At 38.4% G+C, this 22,276-nt stretch overlaps 1 protein-coding gene across 1 annotated transcript in view; it reads left to right on the top strand.

Annotated features, from left to right (window-relative positions):
• Window positions 1–1,786: 1,786 nt before the first annotated feature.
• LOC148068081 (aryl hydrocarbon receptor-like) overlaps window positions 1,787–22,276 on the top strand; it is a 51,783-nt gene continuing 31,293 nt past the window's right edge. The window contains exons 1-2 of the mRNA XM_087804488.1: window positions 1,787–2,149; window positions 6,882–7,069. Of these exons, the coding sequence (XP_087660614.1) occupies window positions 2,109–2,149; window positions 6,882–7,069 (229 nt within the window). The 5' untranslated portion in view covers window positions 1,787–2,108. The remainder of the gene's footprint in view (window positions 2,150–6,881; window positions 7,070–22,276) is intronic.

Here is a 22,276-nt window from a genome sequence, read left to right as displayed (position 1 = left end):
ACATTTTTGGATGGATGGATGGATGGATGGATGGATGGATGGATGGATGGATGGATGGATGGATGGATGGATGGATGGATGGATGGATGGATGGATGGATGGATGGATGGATGGATGGATGGATGGATGGATGGATGGATAAATGGATAGATAGATGGATGGATGGATGGATGGATGGATGGATGGATGGATGGATGGATGGATGGATGGATGGATGGATGGATGGATGGATGGATGGATGGATGGATGGATGATGGATGGATGGATAAATGGATAGATTGATGGATGGATGGATGATGGATGGATTAATGGATATATAGATGGATGGACAGATGGAGGGATGGATGATGGATAGATGGATGGATGGATGGATGGATGGATGGATGGATGGAAAGATGGATGGATGGATGGATGATGGATGGATTAATGGATATATAGATGGATGGATGATGGATGGATGGATGGATGGATGGATGATGGATGGATGATGGATGGATGGATGGATGGATGGATGGATGATGGATGGATGATGGATGGATAGATAGATGGTTGGATGATGGATGGATGGATGGATGGATGGATGGATAGATGGATGGATGATGGATGATGGATGGATGGATAAATGGATAGATAGAAGGATGGACAGATGGAGGGATGGATGATGGATGGATGGATGGATGGATGGATGGATGGATGGATGGATGATGGATGGATGCATGGATGGATGATAGAAGGATAGAAGGATGGATAGATAGATAGAAGGATGGATGAAAGGAAGGATGGATGATGGATGGATGGATGGATGGATGGATGGATGGATGGATGGATGATGGATGGATGGATGGATGGATGATGGATGGATGGATGGATGGATGGATGGATGGATGGATGGATGGATGGATGGATGGATGGATGGATTGATGGATAGATGGATGGAAGGAAGGGTTGATGGATGGATGGATGGATGGATGGATGGATGGATGGATGGATGGATGGGTGGATGGATGGATGGATGGATGGATGGATAGAAGGATAGAAGGATGGATAGATAGAAGGATGGATGAAAGGAAGGATGGATGATGGATGATGGATGATGGATGATGGATGATGGATGGATGGATGGATGGATGGATGGATAGAAGGATAGAAGGATGGATGAAAGGAAGGATGGATGATGGATGATGGATGGATTATTATTATTTACTACAATATGAATATTTTGTGTTTTTTTACATTATTAAACTCTTCACACATAAACGCATATATTTCACATTATTTAATCACCAAACACTCACTGATCATGGTTTTCGATCGTTTATCTTCAGAAACTCTTATCTTCAGAAACTCTTCATGTCTATGATGCAGATCCATCTGAACGAGTGTCATGACTTGATGCCTTCAGAGCCTCGCGGTGGTTCCGAGATGAACGCGCGTGTATTATTCAACAGCCCTGACCTCTGACCCACATCCAGCTCCCGCGGGCTCCACGCAAACCTCCATCCCCTCGCGCGCACACATCTCGACGCTCATTGGTCCGCGTGCCCGCGCCCGTGTTTCCAGGAGATTCTCCCTCGCGCCCGCGCACACGCAAGGGGCAAGCCTTTTGCGCGCGCCCGCCGCGCAAATCTGTGTCGGGCCCTGCCCGGCGGTGGAATGCGCGTGCGCGACGCCTCGCTCGCTCGCTCCCTCGCTCGCTCTCCTCCGCGGCCGCTCATTGGAGGAAGACGCGGAACGATGTGCAGGAGAAATTCCTGAAGCTCCTGCGAAAAAAAAAAACTCCTGGAACCTCCTCGACGATGAGGACATCCGGGCAGGTGCGGACCGGCTAGAAGAAGGAGGAGAAGAAGAAGAAGAAGAAAGAGAAAAAAGAACCGCAAAATTCGATGCGAAGTTAATGATTTTATATTGTTCGTATCGAGCTGGAGCAAGTGAACCGAACGTGGGAACGAACAAAAATAATCATCAAACCTGGACCCGTTGAGGAATATAAAGTGTTTCCTGTGGATTTAAGAAGATTTAAGAAGATTTAAGAAGAATTTCCCGCATGTAGCGAACGAACTGTTCCCCTGATAAATCTTTACGTGGAGTGGCTTTGTACGAGAGGAGACATGTACGCGGGGCGCAAGAGGAGGAAACCCGTCCAGAGAGCGTAAGTTTTTTTCCCATCATTCCATTCGTTAAATGTGTAATTATTCAAAAAACCCTATTTTTTCGTTTATAAACACACGCCCGGAATCCTTTGACCCGAGAGTAATCCTCGAGAAAAACATGTTTCACAATAAAACATTGATTCTAATAATGTTGTTAAGAGTATTTTAAATAACGTGAACTATGACGTGTTTTAGTCGCAGTGCAAAAATCTGACGCAGAAAACGCCTGCGGATTATTCGAGGCCTGCAGCGGCCTCGGTGTTAACCTTCAAGACAAGCCTCAGGCTCTTGTTTTGAAAATCGTTTTAATTCCTCGTATTCTTTTTTTTAAAATCTTTTACTAGTTTCGTTTAAATTGTTTGGTGTCGATGACGTCAGTTTTGTACGATTTTAAAAGTGTTTCCACTCAAGGAGGATTCTGATTGGTTCGTGGCCGCAAGTCACCGAAGGTATAGATACAATACTGATCGTGGGTTTGTAATATTGTTAAAATCACTAAATACTTGTACACATCTTTATTTTAATAAATCATTTTTACTAGAACATATATATATATTTTTATATATATTGGCGACACACCTGAGCGCAATTAGGGTTTGTAATGACTTAATTTACGTGAAACGTCCAAGCTATAAAACAACGTACATTTTAAGACACAACTAAATGAGTATTATTATTAAAAGTATTTGAGTAACATTTTCACGATAAATATTTTAGACGCTGATCACCTGCAAAACAAAATGGCGGCACCAGCGTGTATGATACGAGCCTTACTCAAACGTCAACAGTGACAATTTATTCTATTTAAGTTGAATAGTATATTACAGGTGAGTAATGTAAAAAGTATATATATATATGTATATATATATACATATATATATATATGTATATATATATATATATATATATATATATATATATATATATATATATATATATATATATATATATATATATTTATGTATGTATATATATATATACATATATATTTATATATATTTATATACACATAAATAGAATACATATATATACACATGATACAACATACATAATTAAAGTTATTTATTTACACTTCCTAATATGACAATGTAATAAATATATAAACATAAAAAGGGGCAGTAAAGATATATTTAGGCTCTTGTTATAGATTCATCATGATCTATGAAACAATCATTCTTATTAATATACAGTGTTATATAATATTAAATAATCGCTGGAAAACAACTGTATTTTCGTGTTTTTTTCTACTGTAGTTTCGTGTGAATAGATTTTCTTCGATAATATGGACAAATAAATGCAACATTTACTGGTGAAACAATATGAAAACACGCAAATATTTTACAGGATAATTCGAGTCTATGCCTGATAAATCGATTTAAAATTGAATATAATTTAATTTATGTCGTTTGATGTGATCGTTTGTATAAAAAATTGAGGTGATTCTTACGTAACAAGATCATTTAAAACTATTAACAAGTTATTTTAATCTCAAAACTAATTCATCTAACACACACATCGATGGATCTGTTTTTTTTTACACACACATTGACAGGAAAGGCCGCGGTCAGAGTGACATCCATCTCTGCTGCAGAATAAACAAAGTCCATCCATCTGTGCTGACGATCCGTGATCACATGTGACAGTGTTGGTGTGTTGGTGTGTTGGTGTGTGTGTGTGTTAGTGTGTTGGTGTGTTGGTGTGTTGGTGTGTTGCACTTATTTACGGTATTCTGTCAACTCAGATCAAAACATCTCAGTTGATGCTTCGCATCTGTTTAACCGTGACTCACCTCCAACGCTGTCACTTTATTAGACTTATATATACATATATATATATAATTATTATTATTATTATATATTATTATATATCAATGACTTATATACATATTATAAATTATAAATGTTTGAATTCGCCATTAATATCTTTATTTATTGATGGTCTTAGGGAATAAACTTTCATTTTGTTAATTTAATCTTCATGATTGATTTAAATGTTTATATAAGAAGCTGCAGTTCCTGCTGTGAATTAAATTAATATTTAAATAATATATTGTTATTATTATGAACTGTTTCAACTTGATTGTAATAGACACGTGATTTAAATGTTATGCTTAAATTATACCCTTTTTATCAAACTCGTAAACACAAAGAAAATATTCAACAAAACGATTTCGTTTAATGAACTATTTTATGACGCATTTCATCGTAAAAATGTTGTTGTTTCTCACAATTATAATCTACTAGTTTAAATTTAAATTAAATCTATTTTTTTTATTGTCTTACTAAATATTAAGTTCAACTTGGTAGTTTAGCTGTTAATATTTTTCTTATGACAAATAAATACGTTTTATTTCAATGACTTTATCCTTGAAATGTAACTATTTATTTATGATACAAGTTTTAGTTAGAATTACTTTTATTTTTATTTATTTACTTTTTACTTACTATTCACTTTTTTTTATTGGAATATTTGTTTCCCGCTCCTTTTTTTTATAAGGTAACAGATTAATTCAAATATACTGTAAGTATTAATCAGTTACTTACCTCCATGTACATTACAGTAGTAACATTTAACAAGTATTGTATGTAGATGTACAAAACACATTGAACCCAATTTGCTGCATGTTCCTTAAAAAAATCTTCTTTATCTTTATCTTTATTTTTTCATTTGATGACACAATGAAACTTAATATATAAGTCCAGAGGCTTCACATGTACATTTAAGAACAGTTTAGTTCTCAGTTAGTGTTTGTCATGAATGATGCATCACTTTAGTCAAACATCGGGAAAGGCACTCTGGGTAAAATACGGTTTTCGTTAGCGACCACTGGGGGAATTCTAAGACACTTTTCTGACACTTGTTAACCTTAAACAGTTTAAACCACAGACTAAGGGATCCACGAACAGTGAGTTTGTGTTTCAATTACTTTCTGTAGTTTAAAGGTTTGTTTTATCATCAAACTTAATTAAAACAATGATCTCGACGCGTCGACATGATAATTTTACTAATAATTATTATATAATATAATTAGTAAACAACCATCTTCGTTCAAAATTAAATGCAAACCGTTATAATCCATAGAACAGAAATTATATGAATTTGTCCAATCCAATCACGGCCCGCTTTGTTTATACAACGAGTCCCTTGGAGGTGGAGACTTCTGTGATTGATTGACAAACCTCCATGCTCGACCAATGACAGCAGAGTGGGCGTGGTTACGGTGAACAAGATACAAACAATGATCTTGAGTCACATAATAATGTTACTTCAGTGAAAATAACCTTCTTTTTTTCAAAATTAAACGCATTTTCAAACAACAATAATCAATGGAACAGAAATTATGTCAACTATTATGGGTTTCTTTCTGTTTCGGCCCAAAGCGACAAATGCCTCACGGATCGACACTGAATAAAATGAAAGGCAAGACTAATCTAAAGTTATTTCTTGATTTAAAGAAATCTAAAAACTTCAGAAAACCTAAAAATGTTACGTTGAATTCAAGAGTCTGCACTGATTGAATGCTAAATGCTAAATGCATAGATGCTAAAATGCTAAATGCATAGATGCTAAAATGCTAAATGCATAGATGCTAAAATGCCCTTGACCCACATGGCGAACAATACTTTGGCCCGAGTTGCGATTCCATTCGTCACTTCTCTCATAGACTGTATACAGTTGACTTTACCATGGATTTAAAGCCAATCGGGGGCCATGTAGGAAATAATGTCTTTCGGTTGAACCTGACGAGCATTGTGATTGGCTGATGAAACCGAGCTCATTAAATTGAGACTACGGCGGCTAAAATACACTCCCTTGTCATTGTCTTGCTTTCTAAATTTAAGAAAAACACTTAACCAGGGATTCAATCAAGAGGTAAACGTCAGAAAATAGTTAATCGTTTTTTGAACCAGAATGTTATTGTTTTTTTTAATGCGGAGAAAAGTCTGTTTGTTTTTGTGCTGCAAGTCAAAGTGTCGGGCAAACATCCCAGAAATCTGACATACTGTGGCCTTTCTGTGAGGTAATCCAATTTATAATCCACATCACAAGGCGCCTGGTGCACCTCGAAGTTCTCAGCTAGAAGCACAAATATCTGGCGTGGCTTCACTATGAAGTTTCTCTACACAAGTACTAGATACTAGCTTTTGATTTGATGGATACACAGAGTACATAGTCATGTATGTTTCCAACTCTCCTGACTCTCATTTAGTACATTTTCTTTCCCTCCAAGATGCAGTAAAATGTATTAAAACAATGATCTTGACGCGTCGAGAGTCACGTGATAATGTTACTTCAGAGTAAAAAAACATATTTTTTCCAAATTTGAACACAAACCATAATAATCCATAGAACAGAAATGATATCAATTTTTCCTTCTCCAGCCTGCTGTGATCACGGCCCGCTTTGTTTATACAACAAGTCCCTTGGGATACTTCTGTGATTGATGATCATGACTATGTTTTCCACTTATTACTTAATAAAGTTGCTCTGAAATCTGGGCGAACGAGAGGTTACGAGAGTCCATTATGACGTAATAATGGCTTCAATCCTTCAGCTGTAACCCAGCCCCGCTTTGTTTATACAACAAGTCCCTTGGAGGTGGAGACTTCCGGGATGAGTAATGCACGCTGACAAACCTCCATTCTTGACCAATCACGGCAGAGTGGGTGTGGTTATTGTCAAGTGTTTTCAGTGGGCGGGGCTTAAGATCATCTTCTAATCATTTTCCAGGGTGAAGGCGGCGCCGAGCGAGGGCGCCAAGTCCAACCCGTCCAAACGCCACAGAGACCGACTGAACGGGGAGCTGGAGAGGCTGGCGAGTCTTCTTCCCTTCCCCGAGGAAGTGACCGCCAGCCTGGACAAGCTGTCCATCCTGCGTCTGAGCGTCAGCTACCTGAGAGCCAAGAACTTCTTCACAGGTAACGTCTCAATAACATCTTCGTATCAAGTACCAAACTGTGCTGTGGTTGTTTCAATGAGTGTTTAACGGTTAGTTCTTATCAGAGGTTTGAGAAAATATATTGAGACACTTACACGTCGCAATATTTATTTTTTCACGATACTGTATCATACCATACATAATAGCATATATACAGTATATTCAACAGCACTGTATCAAAGTTCATTTAGGTTTATTCATAGTTTGTTTATGGTTTAATTTAAAATAAAGTGTGTTTAAATACAATTAACATGCAAACATTAATAGGGTTTGTGTTGAAATTAAACTTCCGGCCACACTATCACGCTATCAGCAATGACTGAGGACGAGAGGATACAGTAACTCCAGAAGCTGTTAAAGCTGATGTTTGGACATATTTTGGTCGTCAAGAGTCATGTGGTCTGTAAATACTACAACATCAGAGTCAAGTACTGGACAATACTACACATATATCCTTGTTACTACACTATCACAACACCAGAGTCAAGTACTGGACAATACTACACATATATACTTGTTACTACACTATCACAACACCAGAGTCAAGTACTGGACAATACTACACATATATCCTTGTTACTACAGTATCACAACACCAGAGTCAAGTACTGGACAATACTACACATATATACTTTTTATTACACTATCACAACACCAGAGTAAAGTACTGGACAATACTACACATGTATACTTGTTACTACACTATCACAACACCAGAGTCAAGTACTGGACAATACTACACATATATACTTTTTATTACACTATCACAACACCAGAGTCAAGTACTGGACAATACTACACATATATACTTGTTACTACAGTATCACAACACCAGAGTCAAGTACTCGACAATACTACACACATATACTTGTTACTACACTATCACTATATATTATGTTGGTGACATGTATCTTATCGATATTTATGACTACTTAATATACTGTGTATATATATATATATACTGAGGACGAGAGGATACAGTGACTCCAGCAGTTTTTAAAGCTGATGTTTGGACATATTTTGGTATGAAAACAAATGAAAGCAGTTACGACTTCGTCAAGAGTCATCTGGTCTGTAAATACTGCAACACCAGAGTCAAGTACTGGACAATACTACACATATATACTTTTTATTACACTATCACAACACCAGAGTCAAGTACTGGACAATACTACACATATATACTTGTTACTACAGTATCACAACACCAGAGTCAAGTACTCGACAATACTACACACATATACTTGTTACTACACTATCACTATATATTATGTTGGTGACATGTATCTTATCGATATTTATGACTACTTAATATACTGTGTATATATATATATATATATACTGAGGACGAGAGGATACAGTGACTCCAGCAGTTTTTAAAGCTGATGTTTGGACATATTTTGGTTTGAAAACAAATGAAAGCAGTTACGACTTTGTCAAGAGTCATGTGGTCTGTAAATACTACAACACCAGAGTAAAGTTCTCGGCAATACTACACATATATCCTTGTTACTACAGTATCACAGTATCGTTGACCCCGTATCGTCATACATGTGGTACCAGCAGGTTCTCGACAACACACTGAATGGGAATAAAAGCAGGTTGTCACTCTCTGACCCTCTAATGATGGCCCGCCGCCTTCATAAAAACGTCACAACAGGAACTCTCGGTCCTCGGCTGGAGCTGACTGTGTTTCCAGACACTGTCCTCCTCGTCAGCCAGACCACAACCCTGCGGGGAACCGGCCACCGCCTTTTTCACATGAGTTCACCACAGCAGCAGCGGCAGCCGATGTTTCAACCCCGTCTTTGTGATCCGGCGAGAGGAAAGATCCTCGAGTCTCATAAGAGCTCTGTGGAGAGAAGAGTGGATTCATGTGCAGGGCAGGGGTGGAGACTTTTGTTATTTTAGGCAATGATCTTTTTGTGGAGCTGATGCTTCATGAAGCCGTCAGAAGCTCTTGAAACATGAATAATTCAGGGGAAAACCTGGAGCTTAAAGAATTTATGAAATGGAGGAAGCGCAATGTTTGTTTAAGGCAGCTGCTTTTTCAAATGGCTCTTTTAGGTGAGACGGACGAGGACCCTTAGTGTGTGTGTGTGTGTGTAGGTGTGTGTGTGTGTGTGTGTCGCAAGTGCATTTACAGACTACACTTTGTGTATATATCAGATTTTTGTTTATTCCCCAAACATCTGGATTATATCCTGCTGATATTCTCAGGTGTAGCTTTGAGATCCGTTGAATGTCTGGACACTGGTTGTCAATAAAAATCAATCAATCAATTCGTCAAAGATGGTGGTGACAATTAAAGACGAGACTAAACATGGTTTTACAAAATAAAAACAAAGCCAATATCGTTAAAATCAATTAAACAAGTTCACAGCAGACGATAGAAGGTACAGAAGTTTCATGAACGCAAAAACAAGAACAAAGTGCAAATTAAAAGAGCAAAGTGCATAATTAAAAGAGCAAGTTATAAAAACAAAGGCAAAGAGTTAACAAAGTGGAAATAAAAAGAACAAAGATCTGAGAGATAGCAAATGCAAAGAGAGAACAAAGTGCAAAGACCATAGATCAACAGAGAAAAAACAAACAAATCTGAAAAGGATGCAACGATTACAAAGATTGTTTCATTTTGTTTAATAATAGAACAAACACTAAATGTTTGCATCGGATTGATGGTGACGATTGCGTTGCGTTCTATAATATACATACCTGATGGTGCTTTCAATAGTATTGGACAAATAAACCTGCAAATTAAGGGTATATATGTACTAGGATGATAATTATCATAATACACTTATGTGTATATATAATATTGATGTCTGCTTAGCATATGTGTAAATTATTAAGTACTATAATAATAATAATAATAATAATAATAATAATCTCTATTTATATAGCGCCTTTCTAGACCAGGGTCACAAATAGATAATACAAGACCATATATATGTAGAGGATTACTATGAGTGCCTATATATTATGTATTTTTATGGATATCGGTGTAGAAATATTTAAATATAAGTAAACAGTGGTGGCAAATTGAAAACATATTTTCTTACTTTGCCCTACTCCAGAACTACATTGTTGTTTTATATTTTATTTGTATTCTGTTTTATTTCTATTTCTTCATTTTGTATAAACAAATCCAGGAAAATAAAATGTATTTATTAATGAATTCCAAATCATCTAAATTAACAAATAGTAGACGGAGAGTGAATTTATCTGGAATAGAACCAGTATTCTTGAGTCTATTAGGAAACAGTGATAGTCAAAATCACTTTTTATCAACTTAAAATAAACACAAAACTTGTCATGTTCACCCACTGTGATTTTTTTTCTTTTTATTCATAATTTGTTTGTTAGCAACGAGCTCAGTAAGACGAATCAGTGACAGTGGCGTTCTTTCAATAATTTAATCTTTGTATCATTTTAATGTCTTTATGTTTTTCTTCCCTTTGATCTACAGTATTTGCACTATGTTGTCTCTTTGCACTTCTTTCTTTTTATTTGCCCTTTGTTATCTCTCTGACTTTGTTCTTTTCATTTCCACTTTGTTAACTCTTTGCCTTTGTTCTTATTACTCTTGCTCTTTCAATTTCCACTTTCCCTTTTAATTTGCACTTTGTTCTTGCGTTGATGGAACTTTTATACCTTCTATCGTCTGCTGTGAACTAGAAATCTGAAAATTCTATAAATCTAAAGAGTATTTGATCTAATCCAATCTAATCTAATGGTATGGTAAAGAACAACGCCTTAAAAAAAACCATCAACCTTGTCCTTTTTGAATGTTTTTGCTCTTTTTTTTTAAATTTCCGACACAAAAAAACATCCTAGGTTGGTGTAAAAAAATGTCTTTTTATGATTTAATGACATATTTACTGTAACATTTTAGTCACATTTCTATACGATCCCTCGTCCTCTTTTAATCGAATGATCACACGACGAGCTTCTCATGTCCCTCGTGAGCTCGTTGACGTTCACAGTGTGAGTCTTTAAATATCACCTTTTTTAAACAATTCATCTTCGTTCTTCCCATCCATCCTCGCTCACCGCCGACGTATGGAGCCGTCACAGCGAATTATTGATCACGGATCTCTGGAGGCCAAAGGTCACCGTTAAACAAGTGGGGAAAAAAAAAAGTCCTCCTGGATGAATCCACTTCCTCGACAGCCCTTCCAGTAATTACCGTCATCTCGCATCCCGAGAGACAGGGACCTCGGAGGGCCCGACGCTCCGGGCTCCGGCCATAATTTGTTGTATGTAAACAGCGCAAATCCGGGCCGGTCGGAGCCCGACTTATCCCTCGACCTCGATGTGTTTCGGGACCCCAGGACGGGCGCCGTGAGGCTCACCTTCATAAACTATGTGAAGTGAACGCCAACATGTCGCCCCCCCCCCCCCGACCCGCCATGTTTGGGTTCTCAACACGCTTTACGACAAAAGCCGAAACAAAGACGAGAGCGGATAATCTTCCCGGCCCAACTGCCATCTTTGTCGGCCACAATGGGGCTCGTCCCTCTCAGCCACTGAGACACCGGGGTCCACGCTTCAACCCCGACCCCCCCCCCTCGACGCTGTCACGTCCATCTTCACAGCTGCTGTCTGTCTCTCTGGGGAGAATGTTTATTAAACACTTGGATTTTCACGCTTAACTCGGCGTGGAGAATCCATGACGTGGTTGTCAGTGCCTCGAGGTTTTTTCAAATTATAAATGACTTTGTTACGACTTCGGGATGATATCGGAAGTACAACTTAACACTGGGAAATTGGTTAAGATGAACAGAGAGATGATCCGATAATAGTTATTCATAGTTTTTACGATAATCGAGATACATGTCGAAGCAAATCCCAGTTGAATACGTGATTTGAACTGATTTTAAGTCATGTTATTTGGTATTTAAAGACTAATATCTCTTGGTAAACAAGCGGAATACGAGAGTCAACATCTTTATTTTCTTTATTTGTAACAAAATTAGGGACTATTAAATTAATATTAGCCAGATTTATGAACTTAAACATAACTAATAATTAACATAAATGTGTATTGATAATTTCTACTTCACTCACTTGTTCACAAATAATTGAAATAAATGTAATTTAAAGTGTAAAAAAACTTGTTATCTGAGGTTTAAGTAACACTTTATAAAACCTTTTTGCATTGATTGTGTATGTTACGTATGCTATTTCCATTATCAAAGTATTCATAAAAAATATAAATATAAAATATATATATTTTAATTAAAAATGTTTATTTTTTTCTAATCCTCCAGATCAAGCTGTTGCTGAACTCTATAAACAGTTAACATTAACGTTTTCATCATTTCTAAAACAAACATTTTAATTCTTTACATTTTTAAATGAATAAACCAGATAAATTTTGCTTACGACCGCTTTCACAAGTAAAATAATCATCTTGATATTGTGATGTACAGAGAAAATATAATTTTAGTTCGAAGGATCTTGGTTATCAGGAAAAATTGTGGAATTATTTGGCGTTTTATTGTCTCTGGGTCAAGGTCAACGACCTCCCCAGTTTCCATAAATAGATAGGCAGTGGTGGAGGTCGTTCACTTTGACCCAGAGACAACACAAGGGATACCACAAACCCATTTGTTTTTGGGCCTTGGGGTCCCTTTGACCCAGAGACAAAACAAGAAATACCATAAAAACAAATTCAATTTGGGGCCTTCGGGTCACCTTGACCCAGAAACAACACAAGGGATACCACAAATATTTATTTTTTTCAGGCCCTCAGGTCACCGTGACTCAGAGACAACACAAGGGATACTACAAACACATTTGTTTTGGGGCCTTCGGGTCACTTTGACCCAGAGACAACACAAGGAAAACAACAAACACATTTGTTTTGGAGCCTGCGGGTCACCTTGACCCAGAGACAACACAAGGGATACTACAAACACATTTGTTTAAGGCCTTCTGGTCAGTTATGAACTCAAATTGAAAATTAAAGACCTTATAGAAATGAACCAAGTCATAGTTTTTCTTGAATAACTTAAAAATCTTCTTTTCAGAAACAACGTATTTTTCCCTCCTTTATTTGTCGCGACAAAAATATCAGTAAATGATACCAATACCTGTAATTATTTTTGGATACTTCAATACCACTGGTTGTTACCTATACTTCACACCACTTTTGACTACTATATAAAGAGGTTCAAAAACACATGATCACGTGTACGACCCCCCCGTCACGAGCTTCGATGGATCGTCCCGCCTCCTTGTGATTCCCCCGGTGTTACCGTGGTGACGCTTCTCTTACCGTCGCAAACGTGAAGCGTTCGCTGCCGGGATGGAGGTCAGCTGCTCATTAGGGTCGCGAGCGCTTTAGCGAACAGTTCAGAGATCACAGATCACAAATGGACAAAGAGATACAGTGATGATTAATCCTGGGATTTGTTCCCCGCGAGGAAAACGTGTCTCTCGTCAAACGCGGCGCAGTATTGGAGATATTGATGGAGAAGTGAAGCGGATAATCCTGCACAGGAAGAGCTTGGATGACATCAACGTTGTATTCAAGTCACCAGTGGATACATGAACAATCTCTTTCTCTGACTATAGTACGTGTAGTACTAGTCAAAGTCAAAAAGTTGTGGAAGAATTTTCTTGAAATGATTTGGGATTGGATAGAAATTGAGGTATAAATATTTGGTGATGTCGATAAATACATATGCAGTGGTGGAGGCCGGTCACTTTGACCCAGAGACCACACAAGGGATACCACAAACACATTTGTTTTTAGGACTTCGGGTCACCTTCACCCAGAAACAACACAAGGGATACCACAAACACATTTGTTTAAGGCCTTCAGGTCACCTTGACCCAGAAACAACACAAGGGATACCACAAACACATTTGTTTAAGGCCTTCAGGTCACCTTGACCCAGAGACAACACAAGGGATACCACAAACACATTTGTTTTTAGGACTTCGGGTCACCTTCACCCAGAAACAACACAAGGGATACCACAAACACATTTGTTTAAGGCCTTCAGGTCACCTTGACCCAGGGACAACACATGGGATACCACAAACACATTTTTTAAGGCCTTCAGGTCATCTTGACCAAGAAACAACACAAGGGATACCACATACACATTTTTTTCGGGCCTTCGGGTCACCTTGACCCAGAGACAACAAGAGGGATACCACAAACACTTTTTTTCAGGCCTTTAGGTCACCTTGACCCAGAGACAACACAAGGGATACCAAAAACAAATTTGTTTTCAGGACTTCGGGGGCCCCTTGACCCTGAGAAAACACAAGGGATACCTAAAACACATTTGTTTCCATGCCTTCGAGTCACATTGACCCATAAAACAACACGGGGCTACCACAAACACATTTATTTTCGGTCCTTTAGGTCCAATTGACCATGTGAAAACACAAGGGATACAAAAACACATTTGTTTTCAGGACTTCGGGTCACGTTGACCCAGAGACAACAAAAGAGATACCACAAACACATTTGTTTTCAGGACTTCGGGTCACCTTGACCCTGAGAAAACACAAGAGACACCAAAAAAACACATTTGTTTTCAAGCCTCCGGGTCACCTTGACCCTGAGATAACACAAGGGTTAAAGGTTGATTAAAGTCCTGTAGTTTCACAGTTTTCACATGTTTTCAGGTATTAACGAGCAAAAATTCGATATAAGAAACACAAATGAATCACATAAATCTATGTTTGATTCACAATTTTTTCTTTTCCTTTATAAAGTCATGTTAAATTAGATCCTCGGTGGAGGTATGTGCTGCCAAAGTGCTTATCTAGGTAATAAACAAAGAGTATATATATAAATATATATATATATATTCATATATAGTTTCTACTTGTCATTGTGTGAGTAATTGTTCACCTCACGTCACCTGGTGTGTTTGGAACTAAAGCGCTGGTTATTAAATCAATGTTGTCTTTAGGCTTAAGTGGTGAAATAGAAAGTAGAGATAAATATTTCATGACTTCATGACGGTCATGAGCGTAAGAAGAGCTTTGCTGTGAAAATGTCCTTCATTAGCAGCTCAAGGCAAACATGGAGCAGCAGAGCTTGAATAAAGCTGGATGAAGAACAAGTAGCATAGAAGTGAATCATGCACTTATGTACGTATATATATTATATTTATATATATATATCAGCAGATCTCGTAAGATAAACCCGGGGACGAGGTCTTCTTGTTGTACTTTGTTTACTAATAGTTTAATTTAAATCTTGCGTGGGAATTTTCTTTAATGAAACTGTTGTTTTTATTGTTGTTTTGTTTTAATTCGGGGAAAAAGAAAAATAAAGCTATTAAGAAAAAAACTATATCAAATATATAAAGAGAGAGATTTAATGTAATTGCTTATGTCGTTGTATTTAAAACTTTTTTTATAAAACAAACCCAAATAAAAAGAAAAATAACCTTTAAAACAAGATGCAAGAAAGTCTTTATTAGGGTTGTAAGAAACGATATATCACGATATTTGTATACCCGATATTTATATTCTTTTGCCTTTATCTTAATTCAAAGTTATGTTATCCTTTATTTTTCAATTTTGTGTCTAAAAAGACAATCATTCGATGTTTAATTATTTAATTAAGATTCAAATATTCACAGTGTTTATTCATTTGTGTGCTGCAATAACACATCTGGCCACTAATTGGCAGATTTCGTCATTTCCTGATAAAACCTCTTTATATAGTAGTCAATAGTGGTAATGAAGTATCGAAAAAATATATAGGTATTGGATACAACAAAACTGGCGAAATGGCATATAAGTGAAAAAGAAAGGATGCAACAGGCTCCAGCAGAAGTATCACTATATATATATATATATATATATATATATATATATACATCACCTTGACCAAGAGAAAACACAAGGGATACCACAAACACATTTGTTTTCAGGCTTCCGGGTCAAATTGACCCAGAAATAACACAAGGGATACCACAAACACATTTTTGGGGCTTTTGGGTCACCTTGATCCTGAGACAAAACAAGGGATACCACAACCACATTTGTTTTCGGGCTTTCGGGTCAAATTGACCCAGAAATAACACAAGGGATACCACAAACACATTTTTGGGGCTTTTGGATCCCCTTGACCATGAGAAAACACAAGGGATACCAAAAACACATTTGTTTTCAGCCTTCCGGGTCAAATTGACCCAGAAATAACACAAGGGATACCACAATCACATTTTTCGGGCTTTTGGGTCAAATTGAACCAGAGACAACACAAGGGATACCACAAACACATTTTTGGGGCTTTTGGGTCACCTTGATCCAGAGACAACACAAGGGATACCACAACCACATTTGTTTTCGGGCTTTCGGGTCAAATTGACCCAGAAATAACACAAGGGATACCACAAACACATTTTTGGGGCTTTTGGGTCACCTTGATCCAGAGACAACACAAGGGATACCACAACCACATTTGTTTTCGGGCTTTCGGGTCAAATTGACCAAGAAATAACACAAGGGATACCACAATCACATTTTTCGGGCTTTTGGGTCAAATTGAACCAGAGACAACAGAAGGGATACCCCAAACACATTTGTTTTCAGCCTTCCGGGTCAAATTGACCCAGAAAAAACACAAGGGATACCACAATCACATTTTTCGGGCTTTTGGGTCAAATTGAACCAGAGACAACAGAAGGGATACCCCAAACACATTTGTTTTCGGGCTTTCGGGTCAAATTGAACCAGAGACAACAGATCCCCCGCTTTGTTTATACAAGGAGTCCCTTGGAGGTGGATACTTCAGTCTTATCCGAACAAGAATCGATATTTAATTCAAACGCTAATTTATTTTTTTCTTCCATACGTTCCAATACATCCATTGAACTTTGGCGGAAGAAAAAGAATAGACTTTTTTTTTTTTTGAGCCTGAAATCATCATCATCGTCGCCTCCTCGACTCTCGTGTCGTTGCGTAATAATCTGCGCTTCGTCGTCGTCGTCTTGTGACGCGTCACGACCGCGGTCACTTCTGGAGGTCGTTTGGGATTGAACCGCCCCTCCCCCTCCTTCCTGTAGGTCACCGACGAAAAAGAAAATATGTGGACGACATGAGTCGTCCCTTCATGACGAAGACCCTCCCTCTACCCCTCCGCCCTCCGCCCTCCGCCCTCCGCCCTCCGCCCTCCGCCCTCCGCCTCCCCCTTGTTTCAGATCTCCCTGCCCGTCCTTCCCTCTGTCCTTCCCCTCCACGGCTTATAACCCCCATCATCCCCGCCCCCCCGGCCCATCACGGAACGCCGTTACCAGGAATGCAGGCCACTGACCTGGTAATCGCCCCCTTCTTCTCCGCCCAAATCCCACCATTCCTCACCTCCCTTCTCACCCACCTCTCTCCGGATCACCTCTCATAAGCAAATATGCGAACCATGTGACGGAGAGAGAGAGAGAAAAAAAACCTCACGAAAAGCAGCAGTGGGTGCGTGCTTTCCCTCTGCATTAGTGACCGTGTGTTCATGTGTGAGCCATATATATATATATATATATGTGTGTGTGTGTGTGTGTGTGTGTGTGTGTGTGTGCATCCATGTGTATGTTAGAGGATGTGGGGGTGGTATGTGAGCATCGCGTGTTCAGTTCCTGCAGCGTTCAGAGGGTGAGGGAGTTGAAATGTTCTATATTTACTCGCTGCCATTCACACTCTGCTGGAATAATTAACGCAAACACACTTCGCGGCGGCGTTCTACTGTACGTGTGCGGACACACACACACTAAGACACACACACACCCGTGATGGACGCTTGAGGAAACACTTCACAAAGTTTGTACTTCCTGACTGATTATTAAAGTGTGTTTTTTGGGCGAAATAAATCCGAATTACGCGACTAAAGATGTGTAGCTAGAACGGACGACGCACACGGGTCGCCGGCGTTGACGATGACATCATCGCCATCATCATCATCATCATCATCATCATCATCGTCGTCCACTTCCTCTCCAGGGTTACGTCACATGGAGGTGGACGTGCGTTGCATGACCGGGATCAGCAGATGGAACAAATTGTTCTGCTTCCAGGTCCTCGCAACGTGCAAGCTAGCATTAGCATTAGCAAAACGTTTTTTTGTATGTGTTTAACTGGATTAATCCAGATGGAAATATTTCTCAAAGTTACATATTTAACAACTCGATGATCAAACAATTCAAATTCAAATAATTAAAGCAAGTAATGTATCAAAGGCGAAAGTTTTAGGTACCAGTGTTAGCATCATGTAGCATAATGCTACCATGATACTGTCAAGTTATTTTTTTTACTGAAATCTTTTTATTTTTATGAACTAAACCACCTATAATGTACTTTCAATTCAGGATCTGTGATACCATGCTGTTCAAAAATCTGTTCTGTCCTGAGTCAGTGTTGAAAGATCAATTTTTGGTTCATATTTTCTCGTTTTTTAAGAAAGTGATGATAAAAAAAAAGCTGTTTGCTTAAATGTACCATCTTAGGCTTGGTATTGAAAGTCGGTTCTTTTATGGCAACAACCAAAATCCGGAGTACAGTACTAAAGTATCGAAACATGCTTCAATACCCACATGTGATCAAAATCAGTGGATATTTCTTACGAAAAACTGACCAAGGCAGTGAACACCGGATTGATTTGTCACTTGTTAGCAAGTGTTTATTCGACCTGGAAATGTATTCCTTCTGACCCGCTCTAGTAGAAGAACTCACATTTCTCTGATCCTTAAAACTCTTCACTGGCTGCCAGTTTCTTTGAGGATCATTTTAAAATTTTGGTTCTTACTTTCAGATCTATTCATGGTCAGACCTTCCATCACTGATCTGATCCAGACTTACACCCCAGCTCGGGCTCTGAGGTCTGTGGATCAGAATCTACTGATGGTTCCTGAACACGGTTCAGGACCAGAGGAGAGAAATCCTTCCAGACTTTTGCTCCTAATAAAACAGCTTAGAGGTGAAATTTACCGAAGCTGTTAAATTTAACTCAAGATTTGTTACATGTGTAACGCCATTTTCTTTTTGCGAGAAATGGTTTAGTATCGTTCAGGAACTGGTAAGTGAATGTATCAGTACCGAAAGTTTCCGATCAATACTCAGCCCTAACCATAGATGGTGAAAATAGAGACCAAACTAGGCCTTGTTTTGAGTTTCAAATGTTGCCCCTTCTCTGATGGAGTTTGACAAGTTGTTGCATTCAGATGTTCAACACAAAGTATCTAAATCTTCAACCAGATCAGCAGAAACTTTTTAATGTAGAGACTGGGTTCAGAGTTTGTGGTGTTTTCATTTAACTCATGGGATGTTGTATTTGAAACTTTTTCTTTTTGTACTTTGTTACTTTTCTGTCAGTCTTGCGTTGTCTCAGGGTCAAGGTCAACCAGAAGGAATGAGAAAAATGTGTTTGTGGCATCCCTTGTGTTGTCCAGGATCAAGGTGACCCGATGGCCTGAGAAAAATCTGTTTGTGGTATCCCTTGCTTACATGAATACATACGCAGTGGTGGAGGTCGTTCACCTGGACCCAGATAATAAATGAACACAAAGATGACAATAGTTTAAGTAAGTACGTTTTGTGTTCAGTGAAAATATGGACTATCAACCTAAAAAAAAAAACACAAGTTTAATCATCAGAAAACTATTGGAGTATGGACCAAAATTGTTTGTTTACAGATAGAAATGTTATGAATATCGTAAAAAAAATGCGAGATTATATCTGCAAATTGTTTGAAAGTAGTTTAAAATATTGTATATTGTATTGTAAAGATGTATGGACTATAGTAGAAAATGATACGACTCAAGTTTAAAGAGTCTTTATAGTGATTTGTTAGCATGTAAAAAAAAAAAAGCAGAATCACAACATTTAGTCAAGACTAAATCAAGAAAGTAAACAAAGAAAAGAGGCATAATGATTGAAGTATAATGATTGGACATGTACACAAGTTGTTGAGTTTTCACCTGATAACTGATAGTTAGAGAAAACCTTTCATTCAGTTCACATTCCGCTGATATTGTCATCGTTAGCTAAAGCTGTAGCATCACGTGTTGGTTTGATCCTTCATCCTTCCTGACAAATGAAATGAATAAAAAAGAGTGTTGACTCCACATTTGTCTTTACCACCCCCTTCACGAGGCCTACGGGCATATTTAATGCATCAACCCCCATAGTCTCATGTCGCAGATGACCCACATACTAATGCCTTATTTATTTGTAAAGGGGCCTCACGGGCGTCTACATGGCCAGATAGTGCCTATAGGCCAAACACAGAAGCTGTTTACTGCCACACAAAGTCATTTACAGTAGAAGGGACTTCATGCAGAAACGTAACAAGGAAATCTAGGCACGCATTGTCTCCGACGTTAATGACCCGTTTTTACAAAGTCCTCTTTAAAGATCTGAGACTGAAAAATAGAAATAGGCCTTTAAAGCTTGTTAAAGGTAAACTCAGACTCTCCTGTCGAAGTCTTCCTCTCCAAGAAGTTCCTCGTCATGACCATGTTTTGAACTTATTACTTTATAAAGTTGCTCTGAAATCTGGGCGAACGAGAGGTTACGAGAGTCCATTATGACGTGACAACGGCTTCACTCCTCCTCCAGCCAGCTGTAATCACACCCCGCTTTGTTTATACAACGAGTCCCTTGGAGGTGGAGACTTGGAGAATCTAAGTCTAAAGATCTATGTTGTTTTTCTTCAGACTTAGATTGTATCATCTTGTTTTTTCTCTTTATTTCTCTTTGTTCTTTTTCTTATTTTATTTTTATTTTTATGAATAATTGCTGTATTGCTGTGTCTAATTGGAAAAAAAAATTTCAATAAAGTTCTACCTACCTACGTACCTACCTACCTACTTTCGGGATTAATGACGTGCGGTGACAAAACTCCATGTTTTACCAATCACAGCAGAGTGGGTGTGGTTGGGGTGATTTCCAAATAGCGTTTTTACAAATACCCGATCTTTTTCCATTCCCGGCACACCATATGTGTCAGAGATTGATTCTTAAAATAAAACCTTTCAATTACTGTCAATAAAGCAAACGGAAATGATCTCCTGGTGGTCGGCTTGACGTCCAGGACAACAAAAAACACGTAAATAGCATGAACTGATGTGTGACTGGAGGATAGAATGAACGGTCATAGCGAAGAACGACAGTCATTATAATTAAAACCCATCCGTGTAAGGACAAAACAAAAGTAAGGATAGGTGAAGTGCAAAACCATGTGAGGCTAAGCATCTTTCAATTGGACCATTGCGATGTTGTACCTGAGCCTACGTTGTCTCCTCAAGACTTATCTTCACAGCTTCTCTGGCAACAACAAATGATTCAAGAAGTTCTGATATATATTTAGTTTGAACTCTATGGAATGACAGTAGTGCCTTAATTAGGTATTGATACCTTGATAAGTAAAAGAGAAATCGACTGGAAAAATATATATGGAAATATGTTTAAATGGATATAAATACACTGGAAAAGCGCTCTACAAATAAAAATTACTTACTTACTTACTACTTATATGGCAATGGGGAAATAAATATTCTCAGAAATGTGTATATTAATAAGAAAAAAGGTATATTTATGTCCCATATTTCCAAATTGAGTATTACCCACTAAGCTAATTGGAAAAAATCAATTAAGTTCTACCTAACCTAACCTAACCTAAAGCTTCTTCAGTTCCGTCGTTCCAGTAAAGCTAGCTGAAGTGATCGGCTGAACCACAAAACAAGCTAGGCTACATTAGCATGAATAGCAGTGCATAGCAGGAACGGTTGTGTGACTGGAGGATAGAATGAAGAAGGACATTTTCATATGGACGTGATGTCACATGACACGATATGAGGTTAGCATACCTTCGACTAATCCCCATGTTTTATCACTTTCAATCCGTAGCGTCGTGTTATTTACATCGGGATTAGCGGGGATGTTCTGCCGCTTCACTTCTCTTTCTAATCCCTACAAGTCATCTTGGCGTCCGTCCATCGTGAGCCACTATCTGACGCCGTCACCGACCGTGAGCGTCCTGGTTTTCAGAAGCGACGTTTGAGGATGTTTCCTTACACACACACACACACACACACACACACACACACACACCCCCACACACACACACACACACACACACACACACACACACATTTTTTTTATTTTTAGACGTGGGTGATGCGGACCCTTCCACTCGGGCGACGCTCACTTTTTTGTCTGT

The sequence above is a fragment of the Callionymus lyra genome, chromosome 12 (assembly GCF_982586985.1).
Source record: "Callionymus lyra chromosome 12, fCalLyr1.hap1.1, whole genome shotgun sequence".
NCBI classification, from domain to species: domain Eukaryota; kingdom Metazoa; phylum Chordata; class Actinopteri; order Syngnathiformes; family Callionymidae; genus Callionymus; species Callionymus lyra.
The sequence above is the reverse complement of the archived record's forward strand: the minus strand, read 5'-3'. Positions and strand labels throughout refer to the sequence as shown.